Genomic DNA, 21,207 nt, shown 5'->3' with positions numbered 1-21,207 from the left:
TATTGAAAATGCTTTCAATATGATTTAATTGTCTGATTGCTATTTCAGGGTCTAAAAATATTTCATCTTACCTATATTCTGCTGCAAACCCCATTCACTTTAGTAAAGTGGTCACAGAGAAATTTGGATCGTTGTAAATCATATCAAGGGTCTGGGTGTTGTTGTTTTTTTCCAAGTTTAGCACTTGGATGCTCTCGGTATACTGCCGGTATACTGCATAATTATGTGTGAACACAATTGACACAACTTGACATGCATGCTCTTCAAAGATCCTCATTTCTGTTTAACCAATGAAGCAGATCGGATCGGGTTTTCTGGAAGATGTGGGTAATAAGTTATAGTTTCATACACTGTAATTGTATTTTGATTGATTCACTGTTTTCAAGTTATCGTTGTGGAGGGTCCCGTTGTATTCTTTTTTTTTACATATGCGGTGTAATAGTTCATTTACAGGATATTGCAGGCCATGGCTATTCGATCTCGGAAGCTGTTGTCTTTGTTGTTATTGTTATTGTTTTCTTTGTGTATAAACAATGAGTATATACAATGATTGTGAAGCCACAAGAGCATTGTTTATCACCTTTATCTATACTCCCCATGACCCGTAATAATGCCAATGGAGGTCATGGACATGCCATCAACAATTTCACATTGCAGGCTGTTTCACTATCTCTCTCTCTTTCTTTTTCTTTTTTTTTCCCCTTCCTTAATGGGGGGGGGGGGGGTCAAATTCTTAATTAAGTTGCTAAATCATAAAAAGGAATAGTTTTTTTTTTTTTAGTTGCTGAATCAGTTATATTATAATGCATGCGCTGTTCAGATTCAATGAGAGTAGAGAGTTCTATTACCGTGCGTTCTAATTATCAGTGATGAAGTATCCACAGCAACGAACTATTACGCAGATTGAGAACACATATTATTAGAATAATTCATATGTACTGATTGCAGTCCCGGTGTATGATGATTAAAATACAATTATTCCACGGCTCATAAATCTACGTTTCGTATACACGTGTAATGGATATAGGCCATATTGAGACGTCTATGAGCACTGATGAGTGCCTGTTTGTGTACGAAAAGGAAAGAAAGGAGTGTTAGGGAATTGTATTCATTTCGGTATTTGTTTGTTATTCTTTTCATACACGATGCAGCTAGTCTTCACTAAGTGATATGCTTTTACAATGACAATCCTATCGGTCCGAATAAAGACTGAATAATATGTAATTGTTTTATCAATCAAGCCTAAAGTGATGATTTCATTAAATGCTCTAAAGATGAAAGAAAAGAATTGTCTTCTTTTAAAACTTTTGCCAATCACATCTATGACGGTTTCACGTAATAGTCCTCGTGCCATTGACTAAACTTCTCTTCTTTTTTTTTTTTGGTAATGATTTATAGGTACAGACAGGGTCTGACTAAAACTGTGTAACATGTGTGTGAGCAACGTGCCGATTCACGTCTTTTCACTTCTCCTTACCTGCACATCAATAATCTATCTAAGCCACACTAGTCATGCTAGTTGCTGCTGCATCATCAACGCCTATAAAGGAGAATTCTCAAATACTGGAGTAGGCTTCAAAATTTGACATAAAGACCCATAATACATCTTGCGAAAGCTAGGATAAATTTGAATATTTTAGAAGACAATTTGTACTGATTGGATCAAAAATATAAACAGCAACAATGTGAATGTTCGGGTGAAATGGGACGGAAATTAGTATGGTCACATGATCACTTGCATGTATGTAGGTAATCACATAGTTGTCCATGGGTATCTAGGATAAGGCGCCTCTGTCAAAGGACCACGGCATCACTAACTTGCGGGAAGGTATTCGAAAATAATCCAAATTTACTCTTTTTGACAGAGAATATCATTTTTGTAACAGGTCCAGAACAATAGAACACGCGATCATCCAAGTGAAAAGGGTTGTGGCATAATCATATTCTCTGTCACAAGCAATAGACTGACTGAACATGCTGAAAGGCATTACTACTCTCTATGGCTGCGTTTATCAACTTTCCCCTGTTTAAACGGCTTTCAACGGCTTTCAAAAGCCGTTTCCAAAGCCCTTTAGTTAGAAACGGCTCCCAAAATAGTTGCGTTTATCAACTCTTCGCGAACACGATAACTGGCCTGTCACTGCACAGCTGCATTGCGCAATTCAACCGAGGAGAAGAGGTCATAAGGCGTGCATTGTTCGTAACTGCAGTACAATACTACAAAGCCGTTTCAAAACAGCTTTGCGTTTATCAACTTCAAAAGGCTCTTACGAACAGGTTTCTGAAAACCTGTTTAGGAAGCCTGTTTGGAAAGTCACAAATTTGTGGCTTTCGAAAAGGCTTTCCGAAAGGGCTTTCAAAACAGCTTTGCGTTTATCAACTCGAAAAAATTCCTTGAAAGCTATTTGGAAAACCTGTTTCAGCCGAGAAAAAGAGTTGATAAACGCACCCTAAGACTTACGTTCAGTACTTATTACTAACATCAAATTCCAATAGACAGGTGTCGCTACCACGTCGTACGCATTACATCTTGTTCGTCGTTACCATGGTAAATCTGTATAATAATGAGAGACATTAATGTTCATTCAATGTGGTTTTGTATCCATGCTAAATGTTTTATTTTTTGTTTGTTAAAAGCGCGATTATGCCACAGTCTCAAATCCTTATCCTTTTTATATCTAACTGATCGTTGTTTTTATGTAATCCAGCCAGGAATAACAATGATTGACATTCCTATTGAAGAAGATTAGAATTTTCGTCATTCTTGGAAAATAGACAATGGAAAATTGCTAGGCGATGACATCACCTGCTAACCATTTGCATGATATTCATATCAACTGTTCGAGAACTGTTTTGCATAAATCAGGAAATCATTAAAATTTCATAAATTCTCAACCCTTAATTGTGATCAAAGTTTTACTGATATGCAATCAATATTTTACTTTTCTTTCAAACAACTTGTAACTGGCCTGGAATTTCCCTTTGACCCGTTAACCCTATTAAGCCCAAGCTATTTTGACCCCTCGCAGGCCCAAGGGGGGGGGGGGGGGCACATTGTGCCCCCCCTATATAACTTTTTTATTATTTGATGTATCATAGTCATATTTGGCACGTGGGTAGAGTAACTCATACTCTACATGACCATACATTTGAATTTTCACAAGGTCACCCATGGAGGGCGCTATTTACAAAAATATAAAGAAATACATAGGAAATATGCTAAAAACATGATTTTTCGGTATGATTTCTTTATCCCCATTATATATGTCTTATTATATACCAATCATTTTCATATTTGCCACAAATGATAAGCAAGTGGAATTTTATTATTTGTTATGTTTGAAATTTCTCAAGTTCACCGCATGGGGGCGCTATTCATATCAACATAGTGATACATTATGAGACCTGAGATGAAATGTTTGGGATGCGAACATGTATAGTTATAACATTTCATATTTGCATGATAGTGGAATTTTGAGATTGCAAATTAATAATATGATAAACTAATGATATTAGAGGCATAACTTGGGTGAAGGAATCAAAATAACTCAAAATATAAGGGCAATCTGTAGAAAATATTATTGTTTTCAATTATCTCTATTATATCTATTGTTTTATGCCTTTGTCACATAAAAACAAAGGAAATAATAAGAAAAACTTTCCAGGACCATAATTACTTCAAATTTTGCTTCTTCAACAAATTTCAGCCAAGAAACACCCATTTCATATACTGTAATGCTATTAAATGAAATGGGAACAGAAAAAAGATGCAAAATCTGACTGACATGGTTGTCAGTTTATGGTTGCCATGGCAACCATCAACATCAAATATAGCTAAATTATATATCAAAATGTTTGCAATAAGATTTTAGGAAAAGTCACCAAATTTGGTTGAAATCGGATTAAGGACGAAGGAGTGGCAAACGAAAATCTGGTAGGGGGGGCACAATGTGCCCCCCCCCCCTTGGGCTTTATAGGGTTAAAGACAATAGTCCCGAGTACACTCGGACACGTGTCTATTGGGATCGCATGTTGTAGCATAAGCAGCTCGTCCTCAAGGCCTCACGCTCCTAATTCAACTCGCGCATTGCCTACAGGGAAGGCATCAGTACAAAGATGAGGTAATGCTATTTTTTACCCAAAAAATCATAAAAAATCAGTCAAGTGGAAAATTGCCACCTTTGGTAGTGTTTGACATTACTTGAGGACAGGAGCTTCTGCAGGCTATAAAGAAGTTGAATGAATCAGTGTTTTTGTATTTTTAATGAATTTTTATTGATATAAGAGGTAATTTGCTATTTTTATCGTTTTTGAGAGTGACTGGATGACTAGTCTCGTATGGAGGCGCTTAACTTTTTTTAGAACTGAAAAACATCCCAAACTATGTTGTTTCCTTGAAAGCAGAGAAAATTTCCCTTCATCTGCTTCAATTCAAAAAAAAAGTTCTATGATTCGATTGATTTTTTATGATTTATGGAATATGCTGCATTCAACACAGGTTTCTAATGGGAGCCCGGGAAAGGAGCGTGAGGCCTCAACGGGGTAATGCTTGCCTCGGTCAATGGACTCAACGTACTCAGTACAATGCAGTAACTACTTCGTGCCTGAAATGTCACTGATTTTACAAGTCCACTGCGAGGACAGGTAACATTAATTTTTCTGTTTGTGATAAACTCTGCCTCTCTCTGGAATGAGATATCTGATATCACGTCCTCACCGGACAGGGGAATTCGATTGCTTTCCTGCAAATTGGTAAATGTTTGATGTTTCGTAGCTCCCAACAAGTGGCAAATATACAAGCAAGTGGCATAAGGTGACACGGTCATTTCGACGCTTCTCGTGGGACGACGTGCCACGGGTGACGCGCTGGTGTCCAAACGTTAGGTTGTAGAGATTCGTCCAATTTCTATTCACTTTTTTTATAGCTTAACCAATCTCATTCCGTCTATTTCACTGAAAACAACTTGTTTTGGGGTGAATTATCGTGAGAAATATGGCAAATATCTCATGATTGTGGATTCTCGAGCATGAAAAGAATGCATTGCCTCTTTCTCAATTCATAGGATTACTGTTGTTGTTGGGGTTTTTTGTTGTTGTTTTTTTTTTTTTGGGGGGGGGGGGGGTGAGAGAATAATGCGGAAAGAATTAGGCCCTATATATTTTCTCCTCTGTTTGTTTGTTGTTGTTGTTTTATACTCTTAGCTAATCATTTGGTGTGAATGTATATGAGTATATGAATATAAGAACGACCCAAGTCCATGGAAGACCATTTCGAGTAAACTAAAAAAACTTTAAATCTTTTTTATTTGTCCAGTAATATTCTATTTAACTGTGATGGGAAGGCAACATTGTATATACAAATTAAACATATATTATTATGACACTTATGCCATTTTGTGTGGTGGACTTGGGTCGTTCTTTGATTCATATACATGATATTCTGCTATAGAGATGAGAGAAGGATGAGAGAGGGCGCTATTATATGAATGTAAGAATGACCCAATTCCTTCATTCTTACATTAATATAAGATTTAACTCATTCTTTTCAGGCACTTCCGGGGGTAATTAGGATTTATCATTTATATACACAAGATGAGTCCTTGCATAAGCTAAAATTTCTCATGTCAAACTGAATTTGGCCAAAAATTGGACTTGGGTCGTTCTTATAGTCAGGTCTTCATATAATAAATGGAGGCGTGAAAGCACGTGTATTGTGTTCTGTCTGTAGACGACGATGCGAAAACCAACGCAACAGAACGGGAGCAGATTTGAAGCTTCAGTATCATTCTGCTACTTGCGTTCACGCGTTCAATCTTTTACTTGAGAAACCAAATGAATGATCGATCACCTAACCCATATTGCAGAAAGACGTCCAGGAGAATACATTTTAACGAATTAGATGAGGGAGGAAAAGCAGAGGAGGAGGCGATGGGGACGGAGAGATGAAGCGAAGAACGCTCTGACATGGTAGGAGATATATAACTCGGGATTGTTTGCTATACAACAACAACAACAGCAACAACAACAACAACAACGACAACAACAATAACAATAACATTAAGTACCTTCCCGATTCCCAACCCCTTCTCGTCGTCTTTGCTTTGTTATTACAAAGCGCAACTTGCTCCAAAAGTATGAGAAGCTTATAAAATACTGCACATTATTTTCTGCGCTCCCCGAGTTATGACTGGGTAGGCCTAGCATGGCTTAAGGGATGATTCAGTTTTGGTTGAGATGGGGCTTCAGGTTTCCAACTTTGTTTTTAACGAGATAATGAGAGACCTCATATGAAACATGAAAGAGCATGTAATTCTAAGAGGGACTCAAAGTTTGTTTGATGAAAATCGTTTTCAAATGACTGATATCCAAAACCAAGGAGCCTAATAAAAGGTGGGGCCCACCTTATTAGGATCGCTTTGTTTTACTTCATTTTTGGATATCTCAGCCATTTCAAAACCATTTTCATGTTATCTTACCTTGCTATGTTTCCGCTTATTTCGAGCATCAGTTCTTTTTCGGACCACCAAATCTCAGATCTTTTTTTTTTTTCATTTCATTTTATTTCCACAACTTGCACAACTGGTTAAAAAAAAGAATGAACAATGCAGGACAACATGTCAATCATATGCAATACAGGGTGTGGAGGAAGAAGCAAAGACCATTGACCTGTCAAGGCTTCTCCCTAGTAAACAGCAACAATTATGACACAATACAAAAAAAGAACAAAACAAATCAAAACAAGACAAAACGAAAACTACTGATATACACATATATCAGCATAAAGGGAATTATTACAGGAAGGCATTGTTGCACGTATATGATTTTACAACATATTCTTTATATTTTCTATTGAATGCAGATATAGAGACACACTGCTTAATATTATTTGGGAGATTTAAAGATTTTAGTGGCTCGAACGGGCTTCCAGAGAGGGAGAGAGAGAACAAAAAAAAAAACAAACACCCCGCCAGTTTATATTAATTATATATATATATATATATATATATATATATATATATATATGTGCAATTCAACTAAATTCGATTTTATTGTATATCATTGTACATTAAATATATATATCATATATATGTATATATATATATATATGTATATATATATACATGTATATATATATATATATATATATATATATATATATATATATATAGACAATGAAGACAGCAGATGTCGCACGATGCCGGCTATATTGTTCGTTTATACAAAATAGAATAGAAGTTTTGAGCATAGCAAACCATACGAAGGAATGCACAGTTTATGGTCATTACAACACCACACAACAAACAACACCACGTTCACCACAATGGCAACAAGAACTACGACCGACACAACGACCATCAACCAGCGTGCACCCGGTATCGCATGCAGAAATGTTGTCACACACACCCGAGACACACTTTCCAATGACCTGCACCCAGATAAAATCAACGACTGCATCGCGAATACACTAAGCTCATGAATTATCGTCTCCATTGCACAGGGATTTTCTTCAGTTATACAAGGAAGAAGGCCTCACTCCCAGAGGTGTCGACATCAAGAAAATGTGCTGCCTAAACGGAACTGAGGATATTCAAAGAAAATGGCAGTCGACTCTTCACGATTCATCAGGAGAGCTGCGCGACATCGGCATCTTGGTAACCAAACGAACATCAGCGCAATTCAGGAGGAAAATGATTGCCAAATATGTTGCTAAGTATTCCTGAAGTCGTTAACTCATGCCGAAACTACGCTCAGTTTATTATGTCCATTACTCCATACACTATGCTCAAAACTTCTTTTCAGTAACAGACAATATGAAGCTGACGAAGACCTAAGGTCGAAAGCTTCTACCACCAGCCGGCATCGTGCGACATCTTCTGTCTTCATTGTCTCAACTATATCATTCTTCCCAAGATGACAAAAGCGTTCGGTGAAAGTATCAGCATCATATTTCATATATATATATATATATATATATATATATACTGTATATATATATATATATATATATATATATATATATATATATACATATATATACTGTACATATGTATATAAGTAAATATATATATATGTATATATACTGTTTATATTCATATATATATATATATATATATATATATATATATATATATAACAGTAAAATATACGTGTAACGATGATATTTCTTCGATTTGGTAAATATCACTCATATTAATGAAAGCAAGAGGCAATGTCTCAGAATAGACTCAACTCACTGTCGATTTATTTTCTGGATCAATTGTGTTCCAACATTCAATTATGTACCACAAATCATGCTTCGCGAATGTCATGAGACTGCCGGCGAATCATGCGCGTCGAAGAAACCTAACACAGAAAAAAAAAATCAAGAAAAAAAAAGTCAACAACACAAAATACGGCTACAAGGTCAAAGGTCATTTCACCTCTGGTACAATTATCAGGTAGAATTTTGCAATGAAAGAGACAGAATATCAATTTTCTCACAAAGATCTGAGAAGAAGAAAGCATTCATTTATTTTTTTTCTGTAATTTTTTTTTCAACAACTTATGGTGGATTCGTCCGAAGCAATGTCAGCGATATACTTACAGACATGACTACACCACTCAAACAGCACACGTATAGACTGTGACAAGAGTGACCTACGATTAAATCGATTCTTGACAAACCACTTTCACGCTACTTCTGAAACCAAATCGCCGTGAGTCGAAAACATTATTAAAGCGTTGGATGAAACAAGAGCAAGAACGACAGTATACAATACGTGCTTCGCTTTTGCAAAGTAATCTTTTGAGTGGTGTGCGTGTGTTGAATTTACTGAATCTCGCTGTTTTACGCACACACACACACGCACCCTGATACACCCACACATTGGACACCCACATAATGCTCTATAACATGATACTAAGTTCTGATCGAATCGACCCAGGGTTTACAGGTGAATTTTTCTCTTGGCGGATAGCAAACGAATACAAAGATTCCATTTCTCAGTGCTTGCATGCATGTGTGTCTGATGTGTATGTATGTGTATGTGCTTTAAGTCATTGCGTGTGTATACTGTTGGTCTATGATCTCTTATCTACGATTAAAGACAATGGAACAATCAATGAGCGTCATTAAACACATCAAATCTCTTGAAACTGACTGCAATAATATCAAACGGACAATTGTTTTCGTAGAGAAGCAAGAAATAGACCTAAATGCAACGGTATAAAGGCGTTCCATTGTCTTCTCGCTTGTTGCAGGTAGTCAAGTGTCCACCTTCAGTGAAGATTTACAAGCTCTCGTGATTGTACACAGCGCTGTGCTTTATACTGAGAGGACGTGCGACACACGAGCAAAATACTAATTTAGCATAAAAGGTCATATTAAGTAGCAACAACTGCTGCATGATGTCTACATTGTCTGAATCATCATCAGACTTCGCCTAACGGTATCGGACTTAAGGAGCTTACATTACATCCCGAGAAAGGATTTTCTAGCTCTTCTAATGGGACAAAGGATTTGCGGCAATGCCCGCCATTTTTTCCAGAACTGGCAGTTGATGAATAGCCTTATGAGCTTTTAAGACATTGGTGGGTGGTATGAACGCATCTAGTCGGGTCTTGTGTAATTTACCTAATTCACATCGCGCAAGTTAGAAATAGATGTAATTATTTACCTCTCCTTAGCCGAAAAAATATACATTTGCTTAGAATAAATGCTCTAATTTTATCTAGTTTATCTATTTATTATTTTTTTTTTTTGGGGGGGGGGGGTTCTCCCTCTTTCAAAACATCATGATCTGTTGAAAATGAAAGAACATATAGAATTATTGAATGTGCATTGCAACGCACACGGCGGAAAGGATGAAAATAATCTCTTGGGACAAGACATTGAGCTGTCGATGATATTTTTGGTTCGTTACTTGATGATATTCCATTTTTACGTTCTCTGTAGCCGCTGAAGACTCAATCTACTAATACTCTTCTTCTCTTCACCTTCCTCCTCCTCCTCCTCCTTCTTTTTGTTCTTCCTCGTCATTACCACCGTTATCATGAAGCCATTATCCTTGTCAAGCATTTGCTTATAATAACGGCCTACCATGCATTTCTATAACCAGGGCTCAACATTAGTGGTGGTAAAAATTGGTACCGAGCCACCAAATCTATCCTTTGGTCACCCAATTGGGCTACTAAGATTGATCAATGATTCGTAACATTTTCGTAACGAAATGACTGATTTCGTAACGAAACATTGGTAGACCATGCAATACTTGGCGCCCCATACAAAACTACGGTCTTTGTCCATGGTTTAAACCATGGACAAAGATTGTACCTACTTCGTAAATTCGGGCCAGAGAGTTCTCTTCTTTGTTGGCAATGCTTGAATTTGAATACAGTAAAAATGTGTCATTGCTTGAGATGAGCGAGAGAGACAGAGACAAAGAGACAGAAGAGCAGACAGACAAAAAAGGAGACATTGTCACTGAGGGGGGGGGGGGGGGGGGGACACAACATGGAGAGTAGATGTTTCTTTTGATTTTGCCTTTGATTTTTGTATATGGATGGATGGAACTGAATAGTAATTTATGCATTATCAACCTTTCGGGATACGGCATAGAATTCATCCTTGGAGAGCAGTTGTGAAAAATAATCAAAATGTAAATGCAGAGAATGTGAGAAATATCCATCACAGCAAAATAATAGAATGAACAATAAAAAATTCAACGACAGTGAGAGGTATTGACATTTATAAATCCAACATCAAGTGCATGTATAATTCGACCGTACTATATCGTTTAAAAAAAAAATTTTACGAAGCAACGTTACTGTCAGGAGATTTCTATCGGAAACAAAAATGAGTTATTTAGTCATTCGATGCTGATTAGCCACTCTAAGTTTGGTAATATTCTAGCAGGAAGTAAACACTGATTTAGATAAAAAACAATTAAAATATCATTTGCTCATCATCTTGCACCTTTCCGTAAGGCGTACCCATGAAGCTGGTTATGGTACACGCTTGTAAACTTTCAAGTTATCTTTGCGCCATTTAGTTAAGGGAAATGTTGCCGTTTTGATTACCGTAATGGAAAAAAAAGTGTGTGGGATTACCAATGTAGTCACACAGTGTGATGGAGAAAATACACTATATTACCATAACTCACCGTAAAGTACATTATTGTACAGTAAATTGATAAAATGAAATGTAAGGTGAGTGTACCTGATATTTTGCATGAGAAACTTATTAGTTACGAATACCACTGTGTAACATTGAATACTAATTGAAGACTTAAGTAAGCAGTAAGAAAACGTGCCCCTCCATGTTGCACGCATGGGAAACATGTCGATAAACAGAGATATTTATGTTTGCTTCGATGTAAATAAACTCTACCTCTACCTTCAGTTCATTTCTCAGAAGGAGCAGCAATATCAAGAAAAGAAACATACACAAGAATGATGAACAACAACAAAAATGACCGATTGAGTCATGGGAGTATACGCTTGAATTATCTATGCAAGTGGAACGGATGAAATGAGTCGAACAGTTGCGACTAGTCACCTTAAAGAATTCAATTGCAATCGAGTTGGCATTTTGCTTTCCTCACAGTCAAACGTTGTCCGCAAGTCAATATCATTTATGGTCGAAAGGAAGAAAGCAATCCTTGAAACAAACACGGGTATACAATAGTCCAACAGAGAGCAAATTTGACGTCATATCGTGATCAAGAAGTGAAGAATTTGATCGCAAAAAGGGATTAAGTGCCATTTTTAAACATTTTAAAATAAGTCCATTATCAGATAGAGCGAAATTGAACCTTTTCAGTGATACCTCATTTGCAACAGTATAACGTATATTATGCTGGAAGTTATGATTGAATATACCCCATATTTTCTTCTCATTTTCTTTACCTTTTTTTGCAGCTTTAATGGCAAACATTTAAAATCAGATATGATGGAGATAAATCGTTTTGCAACCAAACTCTTCAAATATATATATAGGGAGCAATCTTTTACTACAGACAAGTGATTGATCACAAGTCGTCTTTCAATCCGAGAGAAGTTATCAAAAACTAAAACAGCTTTGCTACATACAACATTTAAACGTACACACCAGTCATGAACTGTGCAAACGGGTTACTAACCTAAACTATTAGGCATGTTGTGAGTGACAAAATCGATAAAGCTACAAGTTAACGCCACAGTTACATAACTATCAAATATTGATATTACCATCGTGGTGTCATGCGTCCGAGTCTCTTAAAATTTGCAGAGGTAAAATTCTAATCCATTTTAAATTCTTCACAGATACAAGTCATTCAATGATGATGACATCTATTACGGCAAGAAAGATGTTCTTTTGATGACAACTTTATCGAGACACGTGTCAAAAAACATGGCAGGACCTCTTGATTATTTGACTTTTTAAAAATCTATTTTAAATCGTTCTGGGATTGGGAGCGGTACGTTGACTTCCGGTGAGAGAGAACAACGGCGATCGTGTAATTTCACAGACAGAGGTATGCTACAAAGTCACAAATACAGATGACAAGCACTTGAGAATTGCATGTGGTGACGACCTTGCGGCCAACGCGAGACGTGAAAGTGAGATACGAGACTTCAAGAAGGCATATGAGATGTCCGCCCGCTGTAGACTTTCTATGTTTCATCCTCCGTCGCGCGTTCTAAGATTTCGGCGAGCTTCCGAAGTAGTATATGCTGCTTCATTTCGTCAATGACCTTTAGAATCTGTAAAACAGAAGAGACAAAGAAATATACGGAGATACCACAAAAAAGACTCAAAGATGAGATGGAAAAGTGGCACACACTATATGACGCAAAAGAAAAGTAATACGGACGGGCAAATTCAAATGAATGGCAAACGAAAACGATAGGTTGTAAGTGTGTGATTTTTGTTAAGCAAGTCTTTAAGGCGTTTTGCCTGCATGTTTTAAAACGTGTAATTACCTATTTGTAAAATTTTCACCGACAGCTATCAGTGGCTATTCTTAGACATAGTGCATTCATTTCAGGTTTCGTTAGTTGTTGTTGTTGTCGTTGCTGTTGTGGTTGTTTTAGGGCATTTTCTACCATTCTCTAACTGAATCTCCCATTTTGTAACTTACCGCCGCAGTTCTGAAGGGGAAAAAAATTAAAATTGGACTTGAAATGATAACGTTACGACTTTTAGTCATGGTGAGACGCTATATTACCACGCTTGGAAGATTCCGTCCTGGAAGAGGACTCACGCCATTAGCATTCAATGAACGCGAAGAGCGTCTCGTTCAGTGGGGAATTAACAACATTTCTTATGTCCGAGTAATGGACAACGTGACGGGGAAAGGTTCGCTTGAAGCGTGATGCAATTATAAAATGCAATTTTGCCTCAAATGTCACTTTCAGACAAAACTGTGGTGCAAGCAGGCAGAGCTCCTGTAATGTGTCTTTCAAATCTAGGTCATGCATCATCATCATCATTTTAACTATAATGATCAGTGACGATGGGTTGAAAAAAATCTAAAGAATATGCAAAGTAATGAAAAGAAAAAGACACAAATTAATGATTTATAACATATTTTTTTTCCGTAAATTTTTGTTGCCTTTTAACTCACCAAAATTGTCTCCACGTCAGAAATGACGAGCAGTTGGTTTGGAAATATGAGTTAACATATTTCAAGGATAATTGCTAGACTTTGTTTGGCAACGTCGGAAGATTCTCCTTAGATTATAAGGTGTAAGGAATAAGTGTCCAATGAAACGAGTAACTTTTACCTGTAGAGTCACATAGTTTTGCCGATATGTAATATTTGCAACTTTCATGTAGTGAAACATGTGGGAAATGAAATTGTATGCAAAACATTCTCAATCTGTTCTAGTTAGCTAGTATGGTTTAAAAAAAATCAACCCAGCAAGTATCTTTAACAATATTGTAAATGCTATCATTAAACAACTTTGTATCAATATGCCACATGAGGCTCCTACAGACTCACCAGTACAATTTTTTTTTATTTGGTTTGGTTTTATTTCTGCCTTGAGATGACCACAAGAAACAAACGAACATTCTTTGACGTGGGTATTTCATTATTTTCTTTGAATTTACATGAATAGATTGACTCTTATCCATCAGTTTCGCATCCACGTTAGATGCAGATTACACTCTCACGAATATTCAGCCCGAGATAATTATCACGTCATAAAGTCATGTTTCCGGAAAAGATCTTTGGATATTTAAATGGAAATAACGAAGATAATGATGAAAACGATACTGTGAATTTTTCTAGCAAATAAGGTCGCCTCTGATACAGAGTTATTACTACTATTCTAGAGGCATCAGCAAGTATCATTAGTCCGGCATTGTCAGGAACTAATTTTTGCAATTTGTTCACACGGAATGATGATGGATGTCCTCGCACTGGCATGATTCGCAGTACAGTGCACTCCCGTTATAACGAACAAGATAATAACGAAATTCCGGTTACAATGAAGTAAAAATTCAGGCCTCAACATTTTCCGCTCTATGGTTTTTCTTCTATTGTTAATTTTGTTCTGTTATAACGAAATTTCGATATAACGAAAAAACTGTCGGTCCCAAGGACTTCGTTATAATGGGAGTCTACTGTATCAGAGGACCGAACGTTGTCCACTATTGTATCAGGGCAGTTATCCCCTGGCTAAATATTGGCTAGTGATAAGGTTAGAGTAAAGATTATGGTTAAGGTTAGGTTTAGGGTTAGAGTTTTGGTTAGGATTAGGATAAGGTTCAGGATTAAAATTTGGGTTAGGGTCAGGGGAAGGGTCCGGGGTAATTGTCCAGGGTGTAATTGCCCTGTCCACTATATCCCCCATTGCTCCTCTATAGCTACGTCTAAACTTGGTAAAAGTATGAAAATGGTCTTTGTACAGTCCCTTACCACTTACGTTCGTTTGGATATCTTCGTCTGTGTTGAAGGCCCACTCTAATGGGATCGACGCCTCCGACTCTGATCCATTCGAGAAAAATTCAGCATCTCCCTGAGAATCGGAACTCTCCCACTCTGCGTCGCCCGCTTCCTCTTTGCTCTCGAAGTCGGCCAAGTCTACATCTCCTGTTGATTCGTTGTCTTCAAAGGTTCCCCACTGCTTGTTGTCCGCATCATCGCTTTGAAACGCAGCTGAACTCTCTGCGTCTGAGTCAGCTTCGCTGGCAGAGTCGGCTTCTGCTAACGACGTCTGAAGTACTCTCGGAATGTCCTTTGAGGACAGAAGACGCTCTAAGAGTTGATCTTCTGCCTCCTTTGTTGCTAGATAAGTAAATAGTCGCCTCAGCTGTTCCTTCAGGTAATGACTGCGGCGATCTGCCACTTGGTCACGCCGCAAGTACTGGCTGAAAGAAACTGGGTCCTCGATCTCGTACCTGTCTAGAGGGCCGTTAACATCTTCCTCCGCTGACGCATCCCATGAATCCTGTAAGAGCTTGTTGTCCAGATCGTTAAAAGGGAAGCCGAACGCTTTCTTCCTGTACAGGGACTTCACCACTTTCCTCCCGTACGGCGGCGGAGGAGGAATCTGCATCACTCGCCTAACCCTCATGGCCATTTCAGGCCTCACCGGGTCTCGGCCAGCCAGTTGCATCGCAAGGCTCTGAAGTGGTTCCCTTATGATGGAACGCTCTATGTCCTTGAGGTACGCAACTCGCTTCTGGTATGCGTTGCTCATGTCTATGCTGTTCGTCTGCTCTTCCAGCTTCGCATTATTTTCTTCGAAGTCTGGTGGGGGCTCCCACGGCAACGCCCCCTCTGGTGACAGAAAAGGATAAATGACGTTGCTAGGAGGAGGCAGGTTCGGCGGAGCAGGATACCGCGTTCCGGGACTTGGAACAAAGACCCCGTTGTCGGAATCGTCGTCAGTGGAATCTAGAGGGCAAGAATACGACAGTATGAATAGTTAATGTACCCCTGTCGTCCGCTGACTCTTCAATTCATAGTAAACATCACAAGCCAAGATAAAAATGACAGTGCATCTAAAAGAAAACTCCATTCGGCAGTTGTATTGTATGACAGTAGCAATAATAAACCTCGAGACCGCATTTGTCCAAAGAAACGTAATACTAAGTAAAGGTCTCTGAGAAAATGACGCCACTGTACATAAAAGTTCTGCTAAAATGTGCATGACTATAAATACTTGTGTACACAGAAATTTTGATTACATTTCAACGCTTAATGATATCATTTTATATAGGGTGGTCAAGTAACAGTTACGAATGGTAACACAATGTTCACGTGTCATAGTGAATGTTTTCTTTTAATCGGATTTACAATTGAAGAGCTTGCTTCCAAAAGGCGCTAAATCCATCATTTTTCAATGGATTTAGTGCCTTTTGGAAGCAAGCTCTTCAATTAATGGCAATGATTACAACGACAGAACGATCAGCAAAGTTAATTGTCGCATTCTGTGCAATGAATGTTAAGCACTGAGAAAACAATACCCTGAAACGCGTGAAGAAATGTAATTTAGGAAAGCAGTACCAAACAAAAAGTAGCAATACGCATATGACAAGCGAGGTCGATAATATCACAGAGTTTGCTCTTTACAACGGTAAGATGCACGAGTTCTAAGATAACTTTAACTAAGTTCTGAAACGAATTTGTATTCTTTGTTGGTTTATATTTGATTTCAATAAAGTCCTCATAGCCACGACCCTCGCATTTAAAGAGTAAACACAGGTTAATCGAACCTGTTGTAGGTGCTTATGCATTGAGAAATAAGAGTGCAAAGTTACAGTGCATTGTGCCAGTATATTTCGATATCGCTTAAAGCATCACCTGTGCGTTTTCGCAGGCCTTCAAGAGTTGGTAAGCTATTCGCAAATGTGCGTAAATCTTCCCGATATCTCCGTTTCCTGTAAAATTTCTCCGATGGTGAATACCCTTGCCGACTCAAGTCGTAGAGAAGATCCAGCCATGATACCCGAGGTTTGGATTCCGTCTCGAGATTTTGTCTCAGTTTCAGGATTCGGAGAGGGATTGTGTCTTCCTCGCCGTCACCAACCGAAGATTCGACTGCCGAGGAACTGCTCCAAGATGCTTCAGTTTCATTTTCGTCAAACAAGGAGGGACCATCAGATGTGTCCATATTTCGAGGACCCCACCCGAGGTCTCGTTTAAATCTACGTCCGGGAGTAAGACCCTGTCTCGGTTGCTGTCGGAAGTCCGTCATTCCTGCTTCGATAGCTTTATTCTTGTCGACACCACTTTGGGAGCGGTTTGAACTTTCTCGCTGACCATCAAGTTCATGCTTTACATCATCACTGTTTTCAAGATCTAAGAGCTGACCCTCGTCCTGTTTGGCCAATGAGATGTAGGAGGTTCCGGCCGAGTATTCATAGCTGTACTCCTCCTGGTCACTCGGCAGAGATTCGGCCAGCTGTTGTAGATCTTTGCTCGCCTTCTCACGTAGTTGAGATAGGAGCGACTTAAGATGTGATATCGACTGGTAGAGGGGCTCCAACTTTTCGCTGATGAGTTTTGATTCCAAGCTTTCCAGAGACACCTCGTTTCCAGAATCATCCGCGCCATTGACACTGTCTGCGTTTTCGTAATACTCGTCAACCACCCACGAAGGCAATGAAGCGGAGTACGCCGACGTGTCAGTGCTGTCGCCAGCGACGTTGGAAGAGGTACTCGGCTGGTTACCAGCGTCATCGTCCTCTCCGTTGCCTCCCTCAAAGCTTCTCGGGTCTGACTTATACTCAGTCAGAGAATCTAACTCCGTTTCTCTTGCGCCCGCTGGTAAAGTATCAGCCAGGACCTTGTCATCTGCAGAGCAACGTTGAAGACAATGATTACTGTGTGTCGATTTTGCAAACAATGTCGTGCAATCCATAGGCCAGAATCATTGGGGCAAAATAGAAAGGGCATATCTAAATGCATAACAGAGTGTAATTCAACGTCCTCGATACAGCGTTTACCTTTTGAAGATTTCTTCGTAATACTTTATATCACAACATTGAATCTTTTATTCAAATGTTATCTATTCTTGGTCTTCGTTTTAACCTTGTTCGCTTATCAACAGCCTGATAATGTTATCTCCATTGATGATTTATACCTGAAAGAGTTGTTTTACATTCTGATCACGGAATACGCTACTAAACTTGGCGTTTTTCAAATGTCGGCAATTTTTTTTTGAGGACCTTCTAATGTTATTGAGCTGATGTAAAAAAAAAATATGTTTCTCTTTCGTTGACCTGGAATGCTCCCCCTTAGGGAAGAACGGCAGTAAATTCGTCTTCTTCTTCTTCTTGTTTTTCCCCTCTCTCTAGAGAACTACATACACATACCTTTGACACTTACTCCGGCTGGGATAACATTAGCTTTAGACGAGTCAGGAGCATCGGTGGGGGCGCCCTTCACCCCGGCAAGCAAGGCCAAGAAGGGGAGGAGCGCTCGAAAACACTTCATACTCTGTGACTGAGAAAAACAGAGATAAAAGGAAGAAGAAAAACAGAGATACGAGTCCATTAGTGTTTTTCATTCAGACGTTGCAAAATGACGAAACTTGATTGAATAAGCGAAATTCTACACACCAAGGCTCTATGCACAAACACACATTAGTGTAGGGAAAAGAACGTTGGCAAACATTTTTGTAGCGTCTGAGTGAGTGAGGCATTGGTATTGGGTACCATATCTTACTTAAATATCCTCAGATGGAAGATTGAGATATATCGGCCAGTAAGGCCATGTGTTTGTTTCTTGTTTTTGTTTTTTATTCGCAGAACAGACAATGTCCTCAAATTATAGCTTATATGAAAAAATCGATCCACGTCCTAGTTTCTTGTTCTCTCTTTTATGTATGAATTAGAATAGGTCATAATGGTATCATTTCATTTTCTTGATAAACATTGTAGTAATATAAATTTAATAGTAAGAGCGTATTGCAGGATTGTTACGTAAGCAGAAAGATAATATTTTCTGAAGGACGTCAAAGCACAAAATGAAAAGAAAACAGAGAAAGCCATTTCTTGGGAGTCTGTCCATGAACAGGGTTATAATAACACCAAATCAATGCAGGCAATGGAGCACATATAGCGCTTTGGGCAATGATGGCTGAATGGCCAAATGGAGTATCATATTTGAAACTAAAGAGGAACGAGAGCCTTGGAAGCGACTGCAAGGAAAGAGTATGAGTGCCTTTAACTCTTACGATGCGTCACAGTGTAAACCCCTGTGTGCCACATTACTCAGAGACTGCAACTTAGGCATGCTTAAACATACTGCTTTCCTCTCCATGTAACTACAGGGGTGGATCCAGGAATTCCGTCAAGGGGAGGCGCCTTTATAAAAAAATTTAAGGGGGCGCACGCGCCCTTCTTTTGGCTTAACAAAAAATAAAGAGGGGCGCCCCCCCCCCCCCCCCGAATTGTTTTGCTGGGCATGAAACAAGTAAAGTTGTAAAGAAAATTCAACGCGTTACTTTGATGTGATCTTTATGAAAAATCTGCCATTGTTTTTCTTTCAAAATGACTAATAGCTACAGTTTTGTCGAAGCGAGGCATGGCTTTTGGGCTGACAAAACAGTGACAAAAATTATTCGAAAATGCTAACAGTTCTGTTCAATTCAGTTCCGTTAAAGGACAAGTTCACCTTCATAAACATAAGGATTGAGAAAATGCAACAATATTAGTAGAACACATCAGTGAAAGTTTGAGGAAAATTGAACAATCGATGCAAAAGTTATGAATTTTTTATTTTTTTGTTTTGGAACCGCTGGATGAGGAGACTACTACAGCTTGTGAGTCATATGCGTACAACAGTATAAAGAAAATATAAAAGAAAACTAAACATATTTTCACTTTTTTCGCATAATAAAAGAGCATTTGACTTGCCTCTTTCTAAAGGCAGGGGAATAATATTACCCATAACATTTATCGGTAACGAGTCAGGGGAATGTGTACTTTTTTCAAAAGATGGAATTTTATGAAATTCTCTTTATATTTTCCTTGTATTGTTGTACGCATGTGACATCTAAGTTATTCATACACTGCAGTAGTCTTCTCATCCAGCGGGTACTGCACAAAAACTTCAAAAATTCATAACTTTTGAACGGATTGTCTGATTTTCCTCAAACTTTCAATGATGTGTTCTACTAATATTGCTACATTCTCTCAATCCTTATGTTTATGAAGGTGAACTTGTCCTTTAAATTCAGCCTAGATTTTGCTTCCAAGATGACACAAATTCTTTCCAAGTGCAATAGTACCAAGAAGTCAAAAGTAATACTAAATACATGAACATAAGTATTCCATATTTGAATGCGGAAGAGAAATACATTCCTACGTCAACAGCGTTACATGTATAAAAGAATATTTAATCGCATAATTTCTACATGAATGATACATGTATATACGTATTAAATCTAGCAGCATCAAAGCAATTTTTTTAAATGTCTGTCGCATCATCAGCTGAACGATTTTCACACTGTCAAATAGATGTCAATAAATGAACAATGTTTGACAGCAGGTGTGTGTGTGTGTGTGTGTGTGTGTGTGTGTGGTTGTGTGTGGGTGTTTTTGTGTGTGTTTATGATAGTAAAGCTATGGATGAAACAGTCTCTGGTAGTGGTAAAAAATAAACCATATCTACCTCCTAGAATAAGGAAGTTTAAATAAGACATATTTCAATAACCAATCACTTAAAACGAAGAAAAAGTAATACAACAACAACAGGAACTCCAATCAGGAAATGACGGTCTCTTAAAGTGTACTCAGGAAATTGCGAGACGCATTTTCATTTATCTGCAATGCAGAAGAAAGGTGATACTCTTGTGGAAGTCGCAACTTGATTCCTGTTAAATATATCTGTCTTTTTCTTCTTCTTTTTCTTTTTACTTTGAGGGTAATGTCCCTCCTCCTGGATTATGTCCAAGGTCAAGGCATTAGTTTACACGACACAGGCATTATCTTCGTCAAATAGAAATACACTGGAATTCCCCCAATCCAATGATTTAACGTGACTTCATTTTGAGACGAAACCTTGTTTTTAACGGTGGTCTGCAGGCTTAAATCCAACATGTAGTAGAAAATGTCAGGCGCGACGTACAACGCATGAAAACTTCTGTAAGACCCAATTTCACTGCCCAGTTTTCACTATCATATACCAGCAATAATATATCAATCAAACAATCAGTCGTACACTATCATAACTGTGTATCGAGTGGCAGGGGAAGACACAGGAGCTATGAAACAGCAGCTTTAAGATT

At 38.2% G+C, this 21,207-nt stretch overlaps 1 protein-coding gene across 1 annotated transcript; it reads right to left on the bottom strand.

Moving 5' to 3' along the window:
- Positions 1 to 11,614: 11,614 nt before the first annotated feature.
- Positions 11,615 to 17,535, bottom strand: LOC139714052 (uncharacterized; the record flags this gene model as incomplete). The annotated part of the gene is made up of 3 exons (XM_071625781.1): positions 11,615 to 12,723; positions 14,893 to 15,866; positions 16,776 to 17,535. Coding segments are annotated over 3 exons (1,824 nt in total), but the record flags the coding sequence as incomplete, so codon positions are not given.
- Positions 17,536 to 21,207: the final 3,672 nt, after the last annotated feature.

The sequence above is a fragment of the Diadema antillarum genome, unplaced genomic scaffold (genome assembly GCF_040938485.1).
Source record: "Diadema antillarum isolate AM-2024a unplaced genomic scaffold, OU_Dant_1.0 seq00002148_RagTag, whole genome shotgun sequence".
Lineage (NCBI taxonomy): Eukaryota > Metazoa > Echinodermata > Echinoidea > Diadematoida > Diadematidae > Diadema > Diadema antillarum.
Note: the sequence above shows the minus strand (reverse complement) of the source record. Positions and strands in the feature narration are given on the sequence as shown.